The following is a 25,777-nucleotide window of genomic DNA, read 5'->3' as shown; positions in this document are numbered from 1 at the left end:
TCCAAGAAGGCAGACTGAGAGCCGCTCGGTGTGGTTTCTACTTCAAAATCGAGTCTTCGTAAAGTTTCAGCTCGTGACACAAAATGACAAAACATCACCTCGTACAATAAAGCTGGTGTAACCTGACCTCTGAGCCCCCCCTCCCACACACACACAGTGACCGCTGCGATGCCTCTAAATGACTCTGACTGCACTGTTTGACTCACTGCACACTGCTCTTACAGTAACTGCAAGACGCCACATGCACACACAAACAGAAACACGCAGACACACTCCATAACGCTACCCGTGCTGTTTCCAGAATGTCCGCTCAGCTTGGGCAGTTTTGATTGTATTGATTGTAATGAATTTTCTGTACATACGATGATGACTATTATGATATTATTGTTATTACTATTATTATTGCAGCCACTCTTCTCTTTATCTGCACATTTGGAGAGAAAGCTGATCATCATTTACTTTTCCCCATTTGAGTAATCACCCTTAACAGCATCGAAAAACAGTATAATAATAATAATAATAATAGTAGTAGTGATAAGGATGATAATCCCTGGCTTGATGAGTGTCTATTAATTTGTGTGTAATATTGTTGTAATTTAAGAACTTGTCGATATCACAGAAAAAGGAGGGCACATTGTTGTGATACCAAGAAGCGTCTCACTCATTTCATCTCGCGCACTTCTTGCCGATTATTTTTCACATTTCAAAATATTTCTTTATTATTTCTTTTTGAATTTGATTTCCACCACATCCGGTATTTTCGGTTTAATGAATGTACAACCGTGTGCTACTCCTCACCTTTCCCTACCCCACCGCCTTTTCCCTTCACCTCTCCCTCACTGTCCCTCTGTGTCTCTTGCTGTCCGTCTGTGTAGCCTATCAATGTGCAGTGCTAACGCTGTCAGTAAATAAAAGCCTGTTGTTTTTGAGTGTGATGTTAAGAAGGAATAAACATTGCATTGATTAAGAAATTATATTATTACTATGTTACTATTCAAACATTACCTGTAATTATTGATACAATGACAACATGGAATATCCTGACTAATTGTTATTGAGAACTGTCGGAAAACATTGCGAAATTCATAATAAAAACACTATATGACGTCTCCATGAGAGGGTTTTCTTGGAAATAACAATATTGTAAGTATGACTTTGCACATGAAATTTAACCCTGAAGATTGAATCTTATATTACAGATTATGATATGATTATAAAATCTATTGTAGAACATCAGCATAACTTCGTGCTGAAAATTGGGGGGATCAAGATCTCTGTCTAAATAAATAAATAAATAAATCTGGGTAAATTCCCATATGATTAAACATGCAACTATTTTGCTGGTATTAACCGAATTGAGTAAAGAAAATCAACAGCCTATTTATGCAAGATAATTTATAATTTTATTGGGGGTTTTTTTTGGTTGGGTCTGATTATCGGGGGGGGGGGTCATAACCCCCCTAACCCAACCGCCCCCAACATGTCTGGCTGGATAACCACAAGGCTGTGTGATGAGCCCTTTCCTCTACTCCCTCTTCACCCATGACTGCAGACCTGCCGATGGTTCTAACACCATCATTAAGTTTGCAGATGACACCACGGTGATTGGCCTCATCAATGACAACGATGAGGCCGCCTACAGTGAGGAGGTGGATCGTCTGGCTGAGTGGTACAACACAAACAACCTGCTGCTTAACACTGAGAAGACCAAGGAGCTCATCGTGGACTACAGGAGGAATGCTGACCCACATCCACCCATCCACATTAAGGGGACGGCTGTGGAGCGTGTGAGCAGCTTCAAGTTCCTGGGAGTCCACATCTCCGAGGATCTCACCTGGACGACCAACTGCTCCAAGCTGGTTAAGAAGGCTCACCAGCGCCTCTTCTTCTTGAGGACTCTGAGGAAGAACCACCTGTCCTCAGACATCCTAGTGAACTTCTATCACTGCACCATCGAGAGCATCCTGACCAACTGTATAACAGTCTGGTACGGGAACTGCTCTGCCTCGGACCGGAAGGCGTTGCAGAGGGTCGTGAAAACTGCCCAGCGCATCGCCGGAGCACCACTTCCTGCCATAAAAGACATCTACAGGAAGCGGTGTCTGAAAAGGGCTGGGAAAATCATTAAAGACCCCAGTCACCCATCACATGGACTCTTCACCCTCCTGCCCTCTGGGAGGCGCCACAGGAGCCTCCGGACTAAGACCACCAGGTACCGGAACAGCTTCTTCCCCACAGCTGTCAGACTCCTGAACTCTGCCTCCTGACATCTGACTCACATTAAACACATGGACTGGACATACACACACCCACAACCACCTACACACACCCACAACCACCTACACACACCCACAACCACCTACACACAACTGTACCCTCAAACACACAATAATATGGACTGAACCACCACTCACAACCACTAGCACTTTATATAGCCTCTGTAGAAATTATCCACATATCTCACTTATCTTAACTGCACTACTGTATAGCTCTGTGTAAATAATCATTCTGTTCAATACGATAATTTTTAATTCTACAGCTGTTTATAACCTGCATAGTTCACATTTCTGTATAACTATATATCTCATATTTCTGTATAGTTTTTCATATTTATATCCTGTACATAGTTTATACTCACTACAGCCTGTACATTCTTATAGTTATAGCATATTCATAACATACCTCGATACCATGTACATTATAACATACCATAATAGACCCATTTCTGTAATATACTTACATATCTATATTATTGCTAATATATATTTGTAATATATCTGTATCGTGGCTAAAGCACTTCTGGATGGATGCAAACTGCATTTCGTTGCCTTGTACCTGTGACATGTGCAATGACAATAAAGTTGAATTCTATTCTATTCTAACCCCCCTGGAAATTACGCCCCTGGCAGAGAAACACTGGGGAACTAGAACTAATATTACTAATAATAAAGACAAGACTACAAATCTGACAGTCAACACCAGAAAAACCATTAAGTCATAACAAGGACCAAACAGTCAATACTAGAATATCTTATGAAGTATCCAGATGTTTGAAGAAGAAAGCAAAAGCTATAACCATAAAACAAACAAACAACAACAAAAGTAGCTCACGCAATAATTTACCGATTACAAAAAAGAATCAAAATGAAACAGGAAGGTCAGTAGAAAGTTTCATCAGTGGAATAACAAAAGATTTTAGTGCTGGAAAAATATAGAAAATCATTCATGCAGCAATTCTAGACAACAGCTAACAAATAAATAGACATACTTTAAAAAGGTAACTCGAGTAGAGAACTACTCAGAGAAATAACAATTTTGGAAGTTTAGTTAAAGGTTTACATGAAAAATTCAAATACATGATAAAATAGTCAAAAATTCTAAAAATCTGAGCACGTTTTGGATATTTCAAAACATTGGTTATGGTTAAAAGAAAGAACACCCTCTTTCAGTTCTAAGGCGTTATATCAGAACATAAAAAATAATGTAGTCCTTAGCAGTTCTTAAAACGAGGTAAAAACAAACTCAGATGAATAAAAACCCGCCACGTGTCATTATTTAACAAAAACTAAACAGTTGAGGCTTGTAGGCATTCATTTATGCACAGCTCTCTTAAGGTCTCAGCACAGTATTTCAATCAGGTTGAGCTCTGGACTTTGACTGGACCATTGCAACACAGTGACTCTTTGCTTTTTTAAGCCACAGTGTTGTAGATTCCCTGCTGTTCTTTGGACAATTGTCCTGTTACGTGACTCAGTTTATAAAAAGCTCTAGCTGTCAAGAACATGACCTCACATTGGATTCTCTTTTATATCTAAAAGAGTTCATGGTCAGCTCAAAGACTTAAAGGTGCCCCGGTCCTGTGCCGGCAAAACAAGCCCCAATCATCACCGCTTCACTGCTGTGTTTGGTAGTTGATATGCGGTGTTTGTGCTGATAATGCTGTATTTGTTCTCCACTTTGGTGTTGTCTCTCCAAAGCACAATGTTCCAAAAGCTTTGTGGTTTGTTCAGATGTGGCTTTGCAAACAATAGCCATGCTGCCATATTCTTTTTAGAGAAAATAAATGTTCTCCTGGCAACCCTTCTGAACAAACCATACTTGTTCTGTCTTTTTCTAACTATACTGTCATGAACTTTAACATTCAACATGCTAAAAGAGGCCTGCAGAGTCTGAGGTGTAGATTTTGGGCACTTTGCAGTTTATCTGAGCATTTTCTGAGTTTTCCACTTGTAAATAATCATTCGATGGGCAACAACAACTGCTTCTCTAAGATCACTGCTAAAATCTTTCCTTCTTGACACCGTGTTAACGCACACAGACCAGCACACTGCCATAACTTTTATAGAGGTCCTTTTGTTTGATTAATTGATCATCAGCAGACATCAAACTGAATAATTGGCTGCTCCTGGCTGCTACTTACCCTCTTAATTACCATGTACTCAGTGGGTGTGCTTATTTTTTCACACATTGCTTCTTCTTTTTAGCTTAACATGTGTTAAATAAAAAATAAAAGAATTCAGGAACTGTAATAAGCATGATAAGCCAAGGATTATCATAATTATTCTGAACCCAAATGAAAATTTTTTCACTTTGAAACATGTGGAAGACCTGAACTTGGCTGTTTGTGTTAGTACCATGTGGTAAACCTGCCACAGCGTGATGTGAGGATTATTTTCCTTATTAGCTTGGCACAAGCATCAGTTACATATCAACCTTTGTTACAGTACGGCAGCAGATTTCTGTCCTCTGTGGCTGCTTCTACTTAAATAAATGACAGTAAAATGAAAGAGAAAGCATTCCGATCCTTTTTTAAGCAAAATGATCAGTTCAGCAACACTAAATTTACATTAAATGTCCTATAATTCAAAATTATCTGATCATGTAAAACTAACATGTACTTAAAGTGTGACACACAATCTATAGCTCAAAGATTTATATAACTAGGCATTACATTGTGTGTTTTTCTATATAGGTATGCTTTTACACTATTGGCGACGTGTTTGGGATCAGTGCTGAAAAATGAACATATTGCAATTCATGTTTTCCAGATGGCCCCTGTGCCTTTCTATGTTCATAATTCCATAAATTTGGACAAGATCCCCAACACCACTGGCTAAAATGCAGCCCTAATGCAGCCCTTTGCTGGATTTTTTCCCTAATTTGTAAGGACATTAATTTCAGATACTCTTCATCTACTGAACTATACTTTTTTTATTTGTTTTTTAAGGACACACTGCACACCATGCTGAGATATACCAGGTTTCGACTCCCAGTGCATTTTCACAGTAATGCATACACAAATCCAGAGTATTTGTGCTAGCATTTAGCAAAATAAGCATTTCTCAACTGATTAGAAGATTTTCTTTAAAAAGTATTATATGTAGTCGCAAATGCTGTTAAAAGCACTTTTTTGATTCTGTAAAAATACAGATTTATAGAATAGAATAGAATAGAATAGAATAGAATAGAATTCAACTTTATTGTCATTGCACATGCACAGGTACAGGGCAACGAAATGCAGTTTGCATCCATCCAGAAGTGCTTAGTGATATAGATATATTACAATATATATTAGCAATAATATAGATATGTAAGTATATTACAGAAATGGGTCTATTATGTAATAATGTACACGGTATGAAGTATGTTGTGAATATTCTATAACTATAAGTATGTACAGGCTGTAGTGAGTACAAGCTATGTACAGGATATGGACAGGATATAAATATGAAAAACTATACAGAATATGAAATAAATAACTTTATGTCTGTCAAATTGTGTTATCTTTGGCATTATTCAGATTCAAGTAAAGAAATAAGAATAAATGATGTGGTTTTATGATAAACTGCTAGTAACAAACTCTATAAAGATAAAACACCTTTAGGTTTTTTGGCTAAATTGTCTTTTATATGCAGACACAACCTTGTTAGGTGTCGTTTTTATGCTTACATTATTCATATGTCAGTGTTTAGTGGCTAAAACGTAGAAACGTTCCTCTGAAAGGGTTTGGTATAAGAACAGGGCTGAAAATGACCTTTTTTTTAAAGAGAAAAAGTGAAAATCTCTAAAAGCGTGGAGAACTATTTCTCAAAACTACTATCAAAGACAGAAATCAGGTTCTTTGGAAGTAAAATATAAAGAAATGATGGTTGGCTGAAGACTTCTGCACAGCACTGCGCGTTACTTTCGTGTTTTTTTTTGTTTTTTTTTTAACAAATACATGTTTCATCCGGGAAGCGGACTTTGTTCTCAGGCATGTTACATTTTAACGTTAGGCTCTTTACGCCTTTTTTCCCAGGCGCTGACGCTTCCTTACGCATGCGTAAAACCAGTTGAAGAATACGTAACTGGCGTAACGTTCACGAGCCAGGCTAGCGGTGAAGGGTTTTGTGGGTCATGGGGGAGGAAGGTAAATAAAAGCGGGGAGCTAATAGCACTCAGCGACTGGTTTCGGACGGTTACTGGAAAATTTATTCGGACGGAGGTGTGAGAGCGGGACAAGAGGGGACATACCGCCGGAGTGAGGGACTGTCGCTCGGATACAGCAGCAGCTGTCGGCGGTGAGGTGAACAGTATGCTTCCCTTCTATTCATGCTTCTTCGCTGGGTGCACACTACGGGAGTGATCTCTGCACTGGCCCTACTGCAGCTAGCCAGCTAGCCACAGCTGATATTTTTTGAGTTCCGGACGGTCGTGAGCGTCCTCCGTTTCCCTTTAGGTTTCATGAACCGCACGCTGGTTACATAAATAACACAGAGTATCGCTTATCGAGCTAATGTTGCTGTTTGTAGCTGAAGCTGCAGTTAGCTCCGATCAGCTCTATTTTATTACACAGTGCTCCCAGAAAGGTAACAATGCAGGCAGGTGTGTTTAGTTGATATCTATTACTAGTGGACTATGTGTGACAAAGGCAACCTTCGCCTATTCCTATCGTCTCCGTGGATTTGTAGTCAATAAACAGGTGTCATAATGGCCCGTCTTTGGTAATGTGTGTATTAATATCTCTGTCTGATCCTCTTACTTTGACCCTAATCATAATACAGCAGCCATTTGAAGCGGTGGGACTAAAGTAGCCTATAAATCTTCAGCCTAGACAGCAAGAACAACAGTCCACCTGTAAGGTGTTGTGTAATAGTCACTGAAGAGTTTTTAGGTAGACGCTCACATGCGAGATTAGGAAGGGAATTCATTTTTATGTTCCTCCTCTCCAGGGAGGTCAGCATGTGTAATTGATAGGGGTCATTGAAGTACAGCAGCAGAGTTTCATACATCTGGGACTACATTTCAGAGTGAAACAGTGTCACGGTATTGTTTATTATTTTGCTTTTAAATGTTTAGGTGAGTAATCATCAGATGGAGCAGGATCAGTTGAAATGTTTGCAGTTTATATAGCTGTTATTTTAGACCTGATATGGAGTGTTGTGCAAACATGCTGCTCTTCATTTCGTTATATTTTGCTTCACAGAGGAGCCAAACATTCTTGTAATATATCAAAGTGGTCTTGAACACTTCTCAAGTTCTCAAGGCTTTCTGAAGGTATTTTTATTTAGATATCGGTTGTTTTGTTTCTTTTCTCATTCATTTTTAGCTCAGTAATTGTACCTGACCAATTTTTTATTTTAGTCTCTTAACACTGACCCACTATCCATCATTCAAGCATATAAAAGGCACTTAACACAAGCAATGTACCAGTCTTGTGTCAACTATAGTACAAGCAGCTGGAAGAATCAGGAAAAAATCCATGAAGAACCTGGTGTCAGTGGAAAAGGCTGTGGTATGCCAAATTATGCAAGAACTTGATTGAAAATCAGTGGCAGCAAATCTTAGAATGATGAATCCAAATTGAAATTTTTGATTCAAACTGTCGTCAGTGTGGTACAACGGTGAGTATGAACCTTTTCCTCCCTTTCAGGCAGTGGTGCTGGGATCTTGTTAGAATTGATGGAATTTTAAACACAGAATATCCATCAGATTTTGCCATTTGGAAAGCATCTGATTGACAGCAGCTTAATTCACTGCCTGGATAGCAAAACACTTATCAGTCATGGATTGTCCTCCCCAGAGCATCTACCTCAAAATGATTGAAGCAGTTTGGGATCGTCTTGACAGAGAACAGAACAAAAGGCAGCCAACGTCCAAAGAGGAGAACTTATCCTGAAGACTACTTAATAAAATTATAAGAAAGCTTGCATAACAAAGTTTCAAATATTAACTTTAAAGCTCATTAGAGTAGTACAAATCTTGTTGGTGGGTGTTTGTTTTTGTTTTTTTCTCAGCTTATATTCTATAGTTCAATGCATGTTTGCACATTTCAATAAATCATGTATAAATAAACATGTATTTTCAATTTTCCTAACAAAATATAAAGAAATGAGGGGTGGCTCAAGAGCTTTTAACAGTAATGCATACACAAATCCAGAGTATTTGTGGTAGCATTTATCAAAATAAGCATTTCTCAACTGATTAGAAGATTTGCTTAAATAAAATAGTATTACATGTAGTCAGTGTGTTAGTATAGTGATGCTGATGTTCTTTATCTTCGTAAACGCTCTTAAAAGCTAAAATCTCCTGAACGTACCAGATGAGTTAAGTGAAACATGCTGTGGATGGTAAATGGCCTGTATTTATATAGCGCTTTTACTAGTCCCTAAGGACCCCAAAGCGCTTTACATATCCAGTCATCCACCCATTCACGCACACATTCACACACTGGTGATGGCAAGCTACATTGTAGCCACAGCCACCCTGGGGCGCACTGACAGAGGCGAGGCTGCCGGACACTGGCGCCACCGGGCCCTCTGACCACCACCAGTAGGCAACGGGTGAAGTGTCTTGCCCAAGGACACAACAACCAAGACTGTCCAAGCTGGGGCTCGAACCGGCAACCTTCCGATTACAAGGCGAACTCCCAACTCTTGAGCCACGATGCCTGTGCCTGCTGAGCCATCATATTCTCATTATTAATGGTTCACTAAGAGCCAGAAGATGAAATGAAAAACAGCAGATGGAGCTTGAATTTGTGCGCGTTTCATGAGGCTATTTGAGCAGCCTGAAGATTTCGCTCGGCCTGTCAGCTGTTAAAGGGGTCAGGAAATTGAATAATTATTTTTAGATGTGATGGAAGGGACACAAAACAATGTGAAGGACTAACTGAACTTAAAATTACTCTCTGGTGCCGAATAACAATAATAATAATAATAATAATAATAAAAAATCTTTCAGGGTTGAATATGTCGAGTGTTAAAAATTAAAACATTTTATATTTTGGGGGATGGTTTTTCAGTTATTGGTGCATAACTGTTTAGTTTCTCTAATATTTAAGTGTCTAATTAGAAATTGGACCTCATACTGGATGCTTTAGGATCTGCGTCTTTTAATTGTTCCATTGAGGTGCTTCACTCTACATAGTCCATTGCATGACTATCACAGTAAAACTAAATATGAAAAAAGAAAATAAATGGTAATAGATAAAATGATAATTGGATGGCATGGTGGTGCAGTGGTCAGTGGTGCCATCTTTAAGCAAAGTGGCCTTGAATCCACCTGCTGACTGGAACCTTTCTGTGTGGAGTTTGCATGTTCTTCATGGTAAATGGTAAATGGCCTGCATTTGTATAGCGCTTTACTTAGTCCCTAAGGACTCCAAAGCGCTTTACACTACATTCAGTCATTTACCCATACACACACATTCACACACTGGTGATGGCAAGCTACATTGTAGCCACAGCCGCCCTGGGGCGCACTGACAGAGGCGACACATCGGTGCTGTGGTTAGCCGCTGTTGCCTCACAGCAACGAGGTCCTGGATCCAGGTCTCCTGGAAGCACCCCATTCCAAAGACGCACATGTTGGCTTAACTGGTGATTTTAAATTGGCGTGAAGGGTTATCTGTTTCTGTGTTAGCTCTGTGAGAGAGGAAGAATGTGGATGGCTGGATGGCTTACCCAATGCAGGGTCATAGAGTAGGCGTAGAGCCTTTTCCAGCTGATGCCGAGCGGGACACAAAAAAGCCTGCACATTAGGGAAAAAGAAAGACTAGCTACAAAAGTATTTTACACTCATACAATTAGAGCAGGGCAATATGACCAAAAATATTTATCACGATATACATTTGAAAATTTGTGATAACGATATAACTGACGATATAATTGACACTAGACAAAATACTTTACAACTCCGCAACTTTATTAGTGCAAAAAACCCCATCAATGTATTTTCACTTAAACAAGCAGCTGTTTTTTTTATGTGCATTAAAGTTATATAAAAATGTAACAGTGCAAATGCAAATTCCTTGCTGACAGTTTAACCAAAAGGCATTTCCAGTGGAAATTAGCTGACATATCCTCAACATAACCATGTATAATATCCACAAAACTTAAGAAGAGGTTATACACACACAATACGGTAATATTATGTTGAAGCACAGTACGTATCACTCCGCGAGGCTCCTGCCTACGATAGCCGTACTAAAACATTTGACTGATTTTCGAGCGCCGTGCACATAAAATCGTTTTGAGGTCAGTAAACACAACCAGAATTCATACATAAGGCACACGGGATTATAAGGGGCACTGTCGATTTTCAGAAAAATCAAAGGATTGATTTTAAGTGTGCCGTATTTTCCAAAAAACACGGTAATAACGACGGCCTGCTAGCATGCTCTACAAAAAAATTGTGCTTTGTTGTGTATCTAACGGACGAAAGCCAAACCAGTTCCACACCACTGAAGTTGCAGCATTTTTACAAACCAATTCTGGTTCATCCGTTTCATTCAACGATCCACTTTCGCCCCTCTCATTCTGCGTCGCCGCCATGTGCATATGTAAACATAGGCACTGCGCATGCGCGTTTTACCCATATTCTATTGCGACATTTCATTTTCCTATCGTTGCCCAAAATTACACCGGTATTACCGTGAACGGTATGATATAGCCCAGCCCTACATACAATAAATAAAACCAACTAAAAATAAATGTATAGAAAATGTATTTTGTTTTAGGGTTTCTCACTGAGGAGCATTTAGTGTAGATGTTTAGTGGGACTGGAATTTCTTAATGTTTGTAAGACAAGTATTTGTATTATATCTGTTCTGATCTGTCACCAACAAAAGGAACAAAAACAGTGAAACTAATAAAACCTAAACTGAAAACTTTACATGGGAAAAAAAAAAAAAGTAAACAGTCAAAACTAAAGTAAAACAAGCCAACCCATTTGGGGAAACTTAGTGAAGCTAAGCTGAAGACAAAATAAAACTGTAATAAGTCTCTTCTCATAGCAATACTTTTCTTGAACACAGACTGAATATGAGTGGTTCATTTATGGCTCTTCTTCTCAGTTTGCAGGTGGTCTTATTGGGTTTGCCTCATCCTTGTGTTGCCATGGCGATGCGTGAGTTGGTGGAGGCAGAATGCGGGGGAGCCAATCCCCTCATGAAGCTGACCAGTCACATGACCAAGGAAGGGGGGCCATGGCAGAACGCCACAGCACCTCCAGTGAGTATTTTGTAAGACATCAGGCCCTGAGCTCTGTAGTCTACACGATATGCTTAGAAGTTTGGGGTCACTTAGAAATGTCCCTGTTATTTTTCAGTCTCTTTATTGATTTTTAGCAAACTTTGGCTTTGAGTTTCAACATTAAATTAATAAACACTCATTTTTATCTGTGAGGAAGAGCCTGATATTCTTTTTTTATTTTTTTTTATTTAAGGCAACAATAGACTATACTTAAGCTTTCCTTTTGTAACTTTATAAAATAAAATGTAACAAATAATTACATTCAAGAGTTTCAATTTGCTCAGTGGTATGCATTAGGGAAATAATACCTGACAACAAAATTTATTTGCATTTGTTTCATTTTATCTCAGAGTTTTTCGGATGTTTCATTCATACCCAAGCTAGTTTTTTCTTTTTCTGTGTGGAGATGACAAAAAATGGGGATACTGTTATCAAATAATACTAATCAACTTCCTGACAAAACTTTGTTACTTTAAAAGTAATAAAGCTTTCCAGCAATTCCTTCTGCTTCTTTTTACATAACATCTCTGCTACCAAACAAACAAATGAGAGAGAACCTGCCTCATCTCGTGGGAGCTTTTCAGTCCTGACAGGAGATTCTGGTTAAGTAACAAACATAATTAAAAGTAGTTGGTGTAGCAGGTGTGAAAATACCATTAAAAGCTGTAGCTTTGCTCTTGGGTTCGTCCATGTTCTGTTACTCCTGCTAATGAGGGGCCCTTGTTTGCATGACGCACAGCAAAGTAATTACAGAACAACATAAAACTGAATTCAAGTAAGTAAAATTTTACTAATATTGGATCTTTCAAGATAAAAATCACAAAGTACCTCACAAAAAAAATGCTAGAACATCAAAACAAAAGACGAAAATATGAGTACTCAGGTATTTGTCCATGTGGAGCTCTGAAAGTCAAAACCAGAATCTTAATAATAACAATAACAATTTCCGATTGCGCGTGCAACTCTCCATCTGCGTGGACATGAGAGCAGATGTCCTTAAAAGTGCTCAAAATGGACTGAAGCTAGAGCAAGGCCCCAAAACAGAACCCTGTGGCACACCGTAGACAAGAGACAAGGAAAAGAACCTGAACTAAGAAGCAGCCACAGAAAAGGAACATTTATGCAGATACTGACAGGTATTATGATCTGCTCCAGAGGAGAGCCCAGATTCTTATCCTATTGAGAAAATTGAGGTGGTCGCCATTGTCAAAGACAGAAGGCAAGTTCTTCATCAGCAAAACAGAACATTACCCTGCACCCACTTTGCATCGAAATGCTTATAGAAATGCTCCTTCTTATGAGTAACTGATCGAGCTTTTTGAGTCAGGATCTGAACAATATTTCCTGGATCCATGCTTTTAACTTAAAATGCAGAAACTGTATCAAAGCATACAGTAAATGTGTAAGAGTGCCTCTGCTACAAGAATACAAGATTTAACACAATCTGTTGTAGGGCTGTAAATTTAAGAGTATATCTTTCTTTTTAATTAGAAAATCTAACACTGTTCTCTGTCGCCCTTGTTATATAGCAGTTTAAGAGCTAATTGGCCTTTAAAAAATATTAATGTTAAGTTCCAGAATTTTATGTGCAGTTGGCACCAGGCTACAGCAAAAGCACTAGTGTTGCTTTTGCAATAACTTTTCTTTATATATTTTCAAGCTCCCTGTGACCTTTATCTCTGGAGCTGCTTGATTTAACATTTTTGTGCAAAACATTTTGCTAATAGATACCATACTTCATTATTATTTTTTGCAGATTCATCCCACTCCCATTGAAATTGCAACTGAGGAAGATGTAAGTGCTTTTCTTTCAATTTTAATGATTTGCTCTAAGACTGTACAGTATATACTTCAAGTTTATACCCTAAAGCCAAAATATTTAGGTTTCCTCAGCATGTACTCTAATCATTAAGAGTTACCATTAGATTTTATATAAAATGAATGTTTTTGTTCTAGCTCGTTAATGAGTTCCTTCAGGAACCTCCACGCCCTCCACAGACCTTTGACATGGGTCAGCTGCTGGAGGAAATGCAGCAGATTGACCAGCAGAGCTACAGACAAGCTCCACAGAGAGGTGCTCTTCATCATTACTTGATGAAGTTTAAAAGATTTTCTAAACCTTTTTTCCAGTAAATTTGAACTTCTTTGTATTTCCTTGTCATAGCTCCTGATGTGGCAGCGCTGGCCCTCTCTGGTGACTGGGTGGAAGAGTTCCTCCAAGGCTCTGATTCTGCCTCCGCCCCGGGGCTCATCGCGCTCGGCGATGCCGCAGATGCTGATTGGACGAAAGAATTTATTGCCGAGGCAGCAGGTATGTTTTGTTTTCATTGCTTTTCTTGGCCTTCTGCATTTTTTGCATAATGAGCAAATCATCTTTCTGCCGTTATCATCACTCTGTCTCATATCATCACGTTTTTTTGCTCAAATCAGAGTGAATATCTTTAGGGCAAAGTCTTCATAGTGTAGCTGTTCTGACTCATGAACTCTGGACAGTGTCAGCAGAATTGCATCCAAGCTTCTTCCAAGGTTGTCCTTTCACACATGTAGCACAAAGCAAGAGATGATCTACTTTAAAATTTACTCACTGCTAAAAATAACCTGTTTGTTGAGAGTGCTGAGAGTCCACCGAATGATTACCTGCACTGTTCTCACACGCGTTCAGGCACAGGGTGTTTAAAAGGGAGCTGACAGTTATAAACCATTTAATGTCCGATCCAGCAGAATCAGACGTTTGAGTTCTCACATGCAGCTCTGTTAGGCGTCTACAAAGGTTTTTGGTTTTTTTGGGGGTTTTTTTTAGGCGCACTGCATGGGTGAAAACAGCTTATGTCATTATTACATGTTTGCTGTGTTTTTAATTTTTCAATTTCTCTCATTTTTAGATCCTGGCCGCTGGGCAGAAGAGTATCTGGAGCAGTCTGAGGAGAAGTTGTGGCTGGGGGATCTTGGAGACAAAGCAAATGAATGGTGAGCAGGGGATAGAGCCGGGGGGTGGAAGGGGGTTACAAGCACTGCATTACATGTAGAAAATGTAGGGTAGACATGTGAGGGAGAATCAAGGAGGACAAGAGTGCTGTTGGCAGAACTTAAAGCACTTGAAAAACTGTGATAATTTTCTCTTCTTGGTGAGTGAATTTTCTGTTTAATTGTTAAACATTTAACCTGATATTCTCTTGTCTGACAGTGTTGAGTTAATCCATTAAATCTCTGGTAGAAGTCAGTGAAGCAGATGAACATGAAGTGAAAGCTGATTTAAAGAGTCCTTGTATAATCATCGTTGTGCACTGGGCTCTAAATACGAGAGTGTAAAATGCAGTTTATATTTGAAGTGATTTGTTCCAACCTACAGTACTGTGCAAAAGTCTTGAGCCAGCCATCATCATTGCTTTATATTTTATATTCTATGAAATATTGGAAATGGGTGTCATTGAAACATCTGTAAATATACATTGAAATACAGAATATAAGTTGAAAATCGTGTGTACAATTCTAATATGCTTGAAAAGCAGTATTTGCTATGACTAACTTCATTCTTCACCTTATTGGTACAAAAATAAAACTATTTTATGTCGAAATGAGTGAAAAAACAGCAAATGATCAAAGAAAGGCTTTGAAAGACCTTCAAAAACCCTGAGAACTATTGTTCTAGACCACTTTAAAACATCATGGGAAAGTCTTGCTCAAGACCTTCTAGTTTTATAGCATTAAATTTATGTTTTCTTTTGTTTGTTTTTTTTATTGTTAATCTGACAGGACTAAGGAGTATCAAGCAGAAGACGAGCTGAGGCAGACAGCCAATGAGCTTGTCTCAAAGGTTGATGACCCAAAGTTACAAAACACAGAGGTGAGCAGTGTGTCATTGTGACACCGTAATACACATCATTTCCTTTTACATGTCTATCACCATGTTCTTTCACTTTTTTCTTTAACTCTTTTGTAGAGTAGGTCCTTGAGACTGTAGCATGTGGTGCACAGATGATTTTTGTGGTTTTTAATGGCTTTTGTCTCAGTGTGGGAAGAAAGTTGCTGGTTTGGGAAGAAACTAGCATTACTGGTGTAAAACTGATGAATTAGTAATAGTAAATGCCTTTTTTTTTTTTTTGTTGTTGTAATTTGTTTTTTGTTGTTGTGTAGTTCCTGCGATTCATTAGGCAAATTGGCGAGGGCACTGTGACAGTGGAGAGCAAGACAGACAAACAGCTCACAGATAAAGCTCAGGCCGAGAATGCTCAGAACTGGGCCTCCAACCTCAACCAGGTACGAGTCGCAGCCCACTGAGGAAAGGATGGTTACAACTGTGAACGCTGTATGTTGGGGTAGAACACTGGTTCACTGTTGCCCAGTATAGGCTAAGCCTTGTGACTCATCACCCCAGTATCTGTTGCAGTGTAAAATTTTCCACAAATGTAACCAGAAGCAGCCACCAGTCTGCTTGTAATATGAGTCTCCAGGCTGCAGTGTTGCAGATGGAATTTGTTTTTGCAGAGAAAGGGCTCTCATAACTGTCAGCTTCTCCTCTTGAGCATTTAGATTTTAATGTGCACGACCAAGATTTGGGGTTTTCCCATCTTGACGTGATTTTCCTTTCGTTCTGGATTTCACAGAAGGTGCAACTTCATTGCTTTGTATTCGATCAGTTCAGGCAGTAAAAGGCTGATGCCAGATCGAGTTTCTTTCTAAATGTATTTCTCTACAAGACGACAGATACAAAAGTATGGAGGCGTAATCCTTTCACTTGACTGAATTAATGAGAGATTTTATAATCCCAAAGGAGCCTTATTGATTTGAAAGCTTGATTTCTTGAGCTATAATACTGCTGCAGACTGTTTGTCTGCTGGATATTTCATGTTTCTCTTAGATCAGTTGAACCAATATGGCTTCAGGATGTAAGACGATGCATCTCAAATGCATTCAGACTGGCTAAGTGGTGACTCAAGAGACAAAGATTCCAGTACCTCCCAATGTTTCCAGCATAAACCAAGAGGAAACTGTATTAACAAAGCATGGGGCATTACTGCTTATGAAATCAAGGTTTCAAATTAATAGAGGCTCTTTTGGGATTTTAAGGTCCGTCACAACAATGTTTAACTGCTAACTTAGCTATCATGGGGGAAAGGTGAGGTATACTCTGAACAGTTGGTTTTTAAGCTGTATCTTTGATCCAGAAAAACAAGACAAAATAATTAGTCAAGTAAATGCATAACATTTCTGACTGCATTCAAAAATACACACAACCCCCCCAAAAATATAGATCAGAGTTAAATATCTTTAACCCACAAGTGACTAAAATGACCAAATAGGTTCTTTAAAAAAAAAAAAAAAAAAAAAAAAAAAAAAAAAAAAAATATATATATATATATATATATATATATATATATATATATATATATATATATATATATATATATATATATATATATATATATATATATATATATATATATATATATAGAGTTGTGTTTATGTCAGAAATTCTGAACTGCTGTGATGTTGTTTTATTCAGTCATTCTGTATCCTCAAAAGGTTAGGTTTAGTCTCAAGACTAAGTCTTGCCATTTTAGGTTTGTGATCCATAGTTTGCTGCAGAACATTACAAGTGTGTAATGTAGAGATTAGAAGGGAAAACTACAACAAAATCAACACATATAATATTTAAAATGCACATATATTCAGTTATATGTTATTCCTGCTATATTAATGGGCTAATTCCTGAAACAAAAGTTCTAGAAGAAGTCTATTTAAAAATTCTTAGTCTAAAGCATTATACAGCACAAAGAAATATACCACTGAGGGCATAAATGAATCATGTAATTGGAAAGTTAAAAATACTCTGCAAAGCAGCAAATTACTCAATTTTAGAGATTTACATAATTTCCTTAGGGATTTTTAAATTATTCTGATTAAAAGAGTATAAATAAGAAGGTTTGGGTTATTTTATTTTATTTTTTGTACCTCCTAAATTGGATCTAGAGATTGATTTGTTAGTAACTATTTTTTTTTAATTTTATTTTATTTTATTTTTTATTTACTAATTTTTACTAATCTAGTCAGAATTTGGAGAAATTGGGTGTTTATACTTCTGCCTTGAATCTATGATGTTTTTACTTTTTACTGTGAAGCTCTATGCTGTAACCATGTATCTCCATAAATGCATCATCAACACAGTCTCGTTTACTGGCGCCGTTTGGGCTTAAGCTTCTCTGGCTACTTCTTCTGTTGCCATTTTTTTCAAATCGACTGTAAGAGAGGGGATCTTGGTTGCAAAAAACAAACCAAAAACAATTACCTCAAGAAGGTTCCTGTGACAAAGTCTGACTGTGAAACTGCTTGTTTGACAGGTGGTTAGCCAGTGAGTGTGCAGGTTCATACCAATGATAATCCTCTATTTTAAAAGATAGCATCACTATCATCATCATTTGTTTAAATTCAGTATGACCCAAAATAAGTGACTGGGCCCATGAACTCATCAGGAGAGTGTTTACACAGGTCAAGACAGGAAGATTGGGGTTTTTTTTAGTAGTTTTGCAACTACTGCTATCGCCATCTGGTGGCCTCCAGATAGAATGCAGGTGTAAGACGCTTGAACGTTGACTTTGTGATCTGTGTTCCCCCAGCTAGTGTTTGGGTAAGGAAATTGCAGAGCATTGCAGGAACACCAGGGATAGATGCACATGCTGGCAGCAGGAGCTGCACCGTAGGCTCTAAATAGATTCAACGCAGAAGTATAAATTAAGCTATAATCTGTACTTTAATTTAATCTTTTGTAAGTCCAAAATTTGACCTGATATCTCAGTTTGCTTTTTTCTGCTTTACATCTGTTTCGTGTTCTTTTCCTGGCCTAAATGGCTTCCACATTATGTTGTGCATGTGTAGCTGTCAGCCATATTCATGCTACATTATGATTACATCTATGCCATCGCCCTCTAACTCTGAATTGTGCTTTTCCTATTTTTTTTTTTATTTTGTTATTTTTATTTTTTTAACCTGCCTTTGGATTCTTGGCTTACCATTACCTTCATTAACACCTGTTATTCATCTGCTCCTCTTGATACTTCAAATTACTCCTTTTTTGCCCACCCCTCCAAAAAATTTGTAAAAATCCTCCATACCAACTCCTCCTCTTCCTCGAAACATTGTCCCGTTCCCTACTGCCACCCCTCCCTCCGTAGTTCCTGATGAAGACGGGGGGAGGGAGTCTTCCCCTGGAACCCCCAGAGATGAATCAGAAGATTGACAAAGTAAAAGCTAAACAAGCAGAGCAGTGGGCCAGAGTCGTCAGGCAGGTACGACCTCTGTGGTCACGGCAGCTATCCATGTTTTATTTTAAGCTGCAGTTGTAGTTACTTATTTGTATGTTTTGCTACCAGTGTTAACAATTTCGATCTTACCCATCCATTCAGATAGTCTCAGATTTCCTGCATCTAGTTGCTGTTTAGTGCTTTTACTGTCTCAGGAGAAAACTGGGAGTTAATTAGGAAGGAGATAAAGGAAGCAGTACGAGAAAAATGGTTTCTTCTGTGTTCTTCCACCTTTCATTTCTTTACTCCTTCACATTCACTCCCCTCTATATTTTTCCTCTCTGAATGCCCCGGTTCTCCCCTTCTAATAACAGTTTTCTCAGCCAGCGCATACAGATTCCTATCAACCACTGCCATTGCTCTTCTTTGTTATTCAGGTGTCAGAGGAGTCAGCTGAAGCCTGGGTAGATGAGTTCGCTACATCAGGACCTGATTTTCAACAAGCGAAAGCCGCAGTGGAGGTGAGGCAAGAGTCTGTGACAATAAAAACCTTCAACCCAAAGCCAAGTATAATAAGTAGTATTGTAGAGGTTAAAGCACTGAGTGTCATCGGAGTTGAGGTTTGAAAATGGAAACTTTCCTGAATGATTGGCATGACGGTGCCCTTGATTTTTTTTTTTTAAAACACCCACAAACTTAATCCTGTTTAAGGAACGAAAAAAATATAGGGCCATCCTATAAGGCATCATCGATGCAGCAGCGTCTTCCAGTTGAAAAAGGTCAAAGTTATCTCCAATACGCTGTGAAGTAATGATGCGTGTCTGTCATTTTGTCAGAGTGATGTGGATTTCTGGGAGAAGCTGCAGCAGGAGTGGGAGGAGATGGCGAAGAGAGATGCAGAGAGTCATCCCTGGCTGTCTGACTTCGATCAGCTACTCAGCACTTCTTACGACAAGGTATCCGTCAGCCTGCTCAGAGCAGGCGTCTGCTGCTATCTGTTTTGTGTTGCAAGATTTCAGCATTTTTGCGCATACAGCTGTCATGCACAATGTCTAATGTGCTCCTGTGTTTCATATACCCTATTAAGTACTAATTAAAATCATATACACACACAAGTTCTCTGAGCAGTTTCAATGTTTTCCTTGTTTTCATTTGCAGGGCTATCAGTTTGAAGAGGAGAACCCCTACTTATCACACCCGGACCCTTTGTCAGAGGGATTGAAGAGGATGGAGGCAGGGGACATCCCTGGTGCCGTCCGGTTCTTTGAAAGTGCTGTGCAGAAGGAACCAGACAACCAGCTGGTAAGACTCTGAAAGGCTGTGTTCTCATTTGCATTACACTTTTTTTTTTTTTTTAAATTCTTAGAACATCCTGTTATTACTTAATATAACATTGTGGGCCAAAAGGTCTCCCTACTTCTAATTTTAGCCATGTTTTTCTCCTGCTTCCAACAGAAGGCCCTTGAAATAATACCATGTGTCTTTTTTTCCCCCATTAAATTGCAGGCTTGGCAATATCTGGGAACCTGTCAGGCAGAGAATGAGCAAGAATTTGCCGCCATCAGCGCCCTCCGCAGGTCAGTAGTCAAAGTTGACTAAAACATGTAGTAAAACATGTAGTTGTTGTTGTTATTATTATTATTATTATTATTATTATTATTATTATTATTATTATTATTATTACTCTAGATCTGGGTGTTGTCTCTTGTCTATAGTTTTTGTATCTGTAAGCATATAAAACACATTTTGCATATAAAAAAAATGTGTTTTTCCACCACAGAGTCTATGTTAAAGTGAGGATAGATTTTTGTTAAGACCTTTTTAAATGCATACTAATGTGAGTGTCACCTCAAAAGAAATATTTTCAACCAGGAAAGCACCTCCATATTTTAACACTTGTCGTTGCAAATAAGAGTTTCTTTGCCAAATGAATAGTCGTGTTTTTTCTGTCTGACTACTTCTTTTTATTACCACCATTCTTCCCATAGGTGTATAGAGCTGAAGAACGACAACCTGACTGCCCTCATGGCGCTGGCTGTCAGTTTCACCAATGAGTCACTGCACAGGCAGGCCTGTGAGACTCTTCGTGACTGGCTAAAGCACAATCCAAAATACCACTCTGTTTGGGAGCAGAGTGAGCGCGAACGCTCCAAAGACAGCTCCAAAGAAAGGGAGAAGGACAGAGAGAGGTTCGGGTCATTGCTGCCAGAGTGAGCATCACGCACGTTTAGGAGAATACAAAGATACCTCTTTCTCTTTGCCCTTTCCTTATTGCTTTTCCCTTGTGCAGGTCTTTGTTTACCGACGTCCAGTCCATGTACCTGCAAGCAGCCAATGTTGACCCTACCCAGGTGGACCCTCAGCTTCAGTGTGGTCTCGGCGTCCTCTTCAACCTCAGTGGAGAGTATGACAAGGCGGTGGACTGTTTCAGCGCTGCTCTCTCCGTCACTCCACAGGTTGGTGAAGAAGCCTTTGTAGAAATTCCAATGGCTTCATGTCATGTGCTCAGTTTCTGAGCTCTTTCTTTGTTTTTCTGTCCCCATAAGGACTATCTGCTGTGGAATAAGCTGGGTGCCACGCTAGCCAACGGAAGCCGCTCAGAAGAGGCTGTGGCCGCCTACAGGAGAGCACTGGAACTGCAGCCTGGCTTCATACGCAGTCGCTATAACTTGGGAATCAGCTGTGTAAACTTAGGGGCACATAGGTGAGACAACAGTGCTGTTTTGATGTGTATTTTGCTAGAGAGTCTTGGCATGTAAAGAAGTAAAATCTTTAGATTAAATGCATAATCCTCCTGAAGCTGGTTTTTATGATAGGGGAGTGTCAAGGTTCACAACCTTACCACTGATGACCTGAGTGTGGCTCTCTTAACAGAACAGTTTTCTGATAGATGTGGAATTAGTCCAGCAGTTTACATTTAGATAAACTTTTAAAAAACATGTTATGTGAAATCAGCATTTGATATACCCTTTTCAAATTGTCTTAAACACACTGACATTCTGCTGCTTACATACACATCAAATGCGTTCTGTGCCTTTTCAAATTCTGTCAGATTGCTACTTTTGAACTTTAGCAATTTTATGCTGCTTCCCAGATGTTTTTACCTTCCACTAGGGTGCTGTCTATAGTTAAATCTGCCTCCTAGTGGAAGGTATTTTATAGCCCCTTTTCCATTAGTACCTACTCCGATCAACTCAGCACGGTTCACCATGCTATTCAGGGTTTTCCATGAGGCCATAGAAACTGGTACCAGGTACTTTATTAGTACCTGCTCAGCCAGGGTTTCAAGCGATTGAAGCAGGTACTAGAAGTCACGCTGCATGCCACCGATTGGCTCGTCAGTAGCATCACTCAATGAGTCATAAGTGCATCTCGTTCACGAAAATTAAAACTGCCATTTTTGAAACCAGCAACGAGGGAAATGGCTACAAAAAACCGCAGTGTTCCCCGAGTTTGACAAAAAGCCACAGACCGAGCAGTAGGTATATTCTTGGCTCAATGTCCACCTTTGTTGTAGCGTTCGTGTTGCATATTAATTACGTTGCAGGATGCCCAGACGCATTGCTATGGCAACAAGCGCGCACACTGGGTTGTAATGGAAAACCAGTCGATCCGAGTCGTAGCGATCTGTGGCAAGTAGATCAGAGTAGCTACTAATGCAAAAAGGGCTTATGTGATACAGCTAGACCACACACAAAAGATGCTACACTAGACCAGACGTGCAAGAAATCTAATAAATCTCACAAAGGTTTGTGTTGATGATGATTGACATTCACTTTATAAGGTATACCTTCAGCGAGGTGCTGGAAACATTCCTCAGACATTTTCGTCTGTTTCGAAATGATTCCCTGACATCCCAGAGGTGCTGTATTGGATTGTGATCTCTGATCTCTCGTCAGCAGGTCATCTTCGCCATGTCTAAAAAGCTAAATGTTGCTGCCATTTGGCTGATTAGATATTTGCCTTATACAGCGCTTAACCAGGTGTACTTAATAAAGTGGCCACTAGAGTGTACACCAGTGAGAAATGGACCTTAATTTGCAAAAGTGAACTTAGTTTACACAAGTTTTTTTATTACTGTTGCCTGTTCAGGTTGATATCAGCACGTTGCAGATTGAACATAAATCCATCCTGTTCACTTTTTTAACTCCACAGAGAGGCAGTGGAGCATTTCCTTGAAGCTTTATCTCTCCAGCGCCAGGCTATAGAGGATGGAGCGAGAGCTCCAAGGGGTCCCGGAGGAGCTGCGGCCACTATGATGTCCGACAATATCTGGTCCACCCTGCGCATGGCTCTCAGCATGATGGGAGAGAGCTCTCTGTACGCCGCGGCCGACAGGCGAGACTTGGACACCTTGATGGCTCATTTCTGCCAGAGAGAGGTGGATGGTGGGACTGAATGAAAACCTGCCAGGAGAGGGCTCATTGAGTGTGAATGTTTTTTGCTGGGAGGTAAATGTATGAGTGACTGAATGAAGCTGATTGAATGGAGGAATGAAGGGGACATGGTACAGCTAACGGTTAAAAGAAGATGATCGAGGAACACACTGTGAAGTGATCAAAGTGCTCATCATCATCATCATCATGTGTACATGTGTGTTTAAAAGTGTTGCAGTATCAGGCTTCACCTGTAGAGAAGCAGGCAGCAGTAATCCAGTCACGAACTGTTTCACACGTTCAGCAGTCACTGGATTTCCTCCTTTGTTGATCAAGAGAACCAGACTGAATGATTTTAACTTGAAAATCTTTCTCAGAGAAGAAGAGAAACAAGAATAAACATGGTTTAATCACTAATCTGTTCACCATCCAGCAATGTTAGTTTGTGTTAAGACACTCAGTCCTCTCCCTGTCTTTATTCACAGTTTGGTGGCCTCTGAGTTTATTATTACTGTGTTGATGTTGTTCCTACAGCATCTCGTTAACTTTGCTTCAGGACCACCATTGCAACCGGACAATCACATTGTTGTATTCGCTTCACAACTTGGGAACAAGATGTACACAAGAGTCTGGTAGGGACAACGCTGTGGTTCATGAATGGGTGAAACATAAGACTTTCACCCAGGAGACTGAGGCTTGTAGTCCTTGTTCATTTGAGACTTAGTTGACTGCTTTTCATTTTGAAAAGTATTTACTTCAGTCACTTTGGTTAGGTGTATAAAATGATCATATTAGAACTTAGTGAAGGCAAGCATCTTTTTTTCCCTCCCCCCTCAGGTGCAAAGCTAAGCTAGTGTTTTGTACACTACAAACCCTGTTTTATCAATTCACATGCCTCTTCATACAAAGGACTGGATGAGCCAGGGATCTAACCAGGCCTTCCAATTCGCAGACGACCCGCTCTACCTCCAGAGCTGCAACCATCCCTGATTGCAACGGTGTGATTGATCAGTGATGGTCCTGATGGAGGAACAACACAGCAATTATCAGATGTGTGTACTCTCTGCGGTTATGTATAATCAAGGTACAAGACCTCTGACATTAAAGAGTGCTGCTTATGATCCAAGGTGCTCAGCAGGCGGAAGGATTACAGATTATGCCATTGTAAAGTAGAAATACAAGTCATAAGTGCTACAGCTCTTTTTGTTATACTTTATTTAATTTTTTAGTAATCATTATCATGCCAGGATAATGAACTGATAACCAGCGGGACTGTTACTCAAATGATAAGGTGTGTGTGTGTCTCTGTGTGTGTGTGTGTGTGGGTCGGGTGAGAGACATTATGTCAATGAGAGTGGCTTTTCTGGGTTCCTGTGCTCTTTTTCATATTGCTCCTGTAAAACTACTTGCTTCATTGTAAAATAATGCTCTATGCCATACTGTGTATTGTAACATAATTGATGCACTATAATTGTTTTCAGGCTACTTATATCCTGACAGCAATGTTTAATATAATATTCAGCAATAAAAGCTTTGATTCCAGACATCTGTTATTATCCTTTTATTTCAATTTGGACCCCCTCTTGTTGGTATATGGGTTGTTTCATGGTCCTATCGACTAATTTGCAATTTAAATGTTTAGACTAAATTAGATTTTCATATTATAGAGCAAGATGGTTTTATCAAAATGTCAGCTCTAAGAAGTGGGAAGACTTGCCAAATCAGCAGGGCATTGCATTTAAAGTTTCCTCAGAGTTAATAATAAGGATTTTAATTTGTTTAACATGTTTTTTTGTTTTTTGTGAGTAATGCAAAATTATTAAAACTTGTGAAATACAAAATGCTGTGGCTTGGGAGGTAGTGCAGGTCATCTGGTCTACAAGTTTAAGGATCTTCATGCAAGATACTGATCCCTGAGTGGGCCTGATGCACACTGGAGTGTGTGCTAATGTTAGTTTAAAAGTGCTTATGCATAGAAACAGTTTGCATGAATTGGTGAATGAGCCTTGTAATAAAGTGCTTTGAGTGCTCAGCACTTAATAAAGAACAGTTAATTTACCAAAAAGTGATTTTATTTATTTATTTATTTATTTTTTGGGGGGTAATTCTATAATTTTTGTAGTGGTTTGGTTTTTTGGGTTTTTTTTAGTGCATACACTTAACAACCACTTGATTAGGTACACTTGCAGACTCTAATATGACCAGTGATATAGTACAGCCTGAAATCTTCAGAGCTCATACCAATGACGTTGGCTCATTCATTTAGGTTTTTGTTGAGGTTGTCAGGAAAAGTAACCTGATTTCATGATTACTTGCATTACATTTAATTCAGTTCCTATGTTTGTTTGTTTGTTTTAATCCACTTCCCTAACATACAGGTACTCAAAGTAAAAAATCTAAATTTAAATGCTTTAAAAAATTTATGCTAAATCTATCTGGAAATCTGAAGGGTTATATCAAGCATTGTTTTTACCTTTGACTATCATTATTATATATGCGCAGATTTTATTCATTTTCACTAAATGCGAACTCGCTATTCATGTTCAATGTTTTATTTATTCTTGGCACACTCCGGCCTCCATACTTACTTTAACAAGTCATATTCAAAAGAAAACTCGTAACTCGTGTTTCCGGAGCTTTCCCAACAAAT

General features: G+C 39.1%; 1 protein-coding gene across 5 annotated transcripts; it reads left to right on the top strand.

The window, feature by feature from the left end:
• The first annotated feature begins 6,437 nt into the window (after positions 1-6,437).
• Positions 6,438-24,664, top strand: pex5 (peroxisomal biogenesis factor 5). Of its 5 annotated transcripts, XM_085366449.1 has the most exons (17): positions 6,438-6,560; positions 11,336-11,492; positions 13,270-13,308; positions 13,470-13,587; positions 13,678-13,824; positions 14,396-14,480; positions 15,267-15,357; positions 15,648-15,770; positions 18,683-18,796; positions 19,189-19,272; positions 19,588-19,707; positions 19,910-20,053; positions 20,258-20,328; positions 20,740-20,961; positions 21,042-21,207; positions 21,298-21,455; positions 22,907-24,664. In XM_085366449.1, the coding sequence occupies exons 2-17, from the start codon at positions 11,379-11,381 to the stop codon at positions 23,151-23,153; spliced, it is 2,043 nt and encodes a 680-aa protein (XP_085222575.1). In that variant the 5' UTR covers positions 6,438-6,560; positions 11,336-11,378; the 3' UTR covers positions 23,154-24,664. The 5 variants fall into 5 exon arrangements, with proteins under 5 accessions (XP_085222575.1, XP_085222574.1, XP_085222571.1 ...); XM_085366448.1 differs by lacking the exon at positions 18,683-18,796; XM_085366445.1 differs by lacking the exon at positions 18,683-18,796 and having other exon boundaries at positions 6,502-6,565.
• The last annotated feature ends 1,113 nt before the right edge of the window (positions 24,665-25,777 follow it).

The sequence above is a fragment of the Diplotaxodon limnothrissa genome, linkage group LG11 (genome assembly GCF_057381915.1).
Source record: "Diplotaxodon limnothrissa isolate DT_005_m linkage group LG11, D_limnothrissa_male_GT1.1, whole genome shotgun sequence".
Classification (NCBI taxonomy): Eukaryota; Metazoa; Chordata; class Actinopteri; order Cichliformes; family Cichlidae; genus Diplotaxodon; species Diplotaxodon limnothrissa.
Note: the sequence above shows the minus strand (reverse complement) of the source record. Positions and strands in the feature narration are given on the sequence as shown.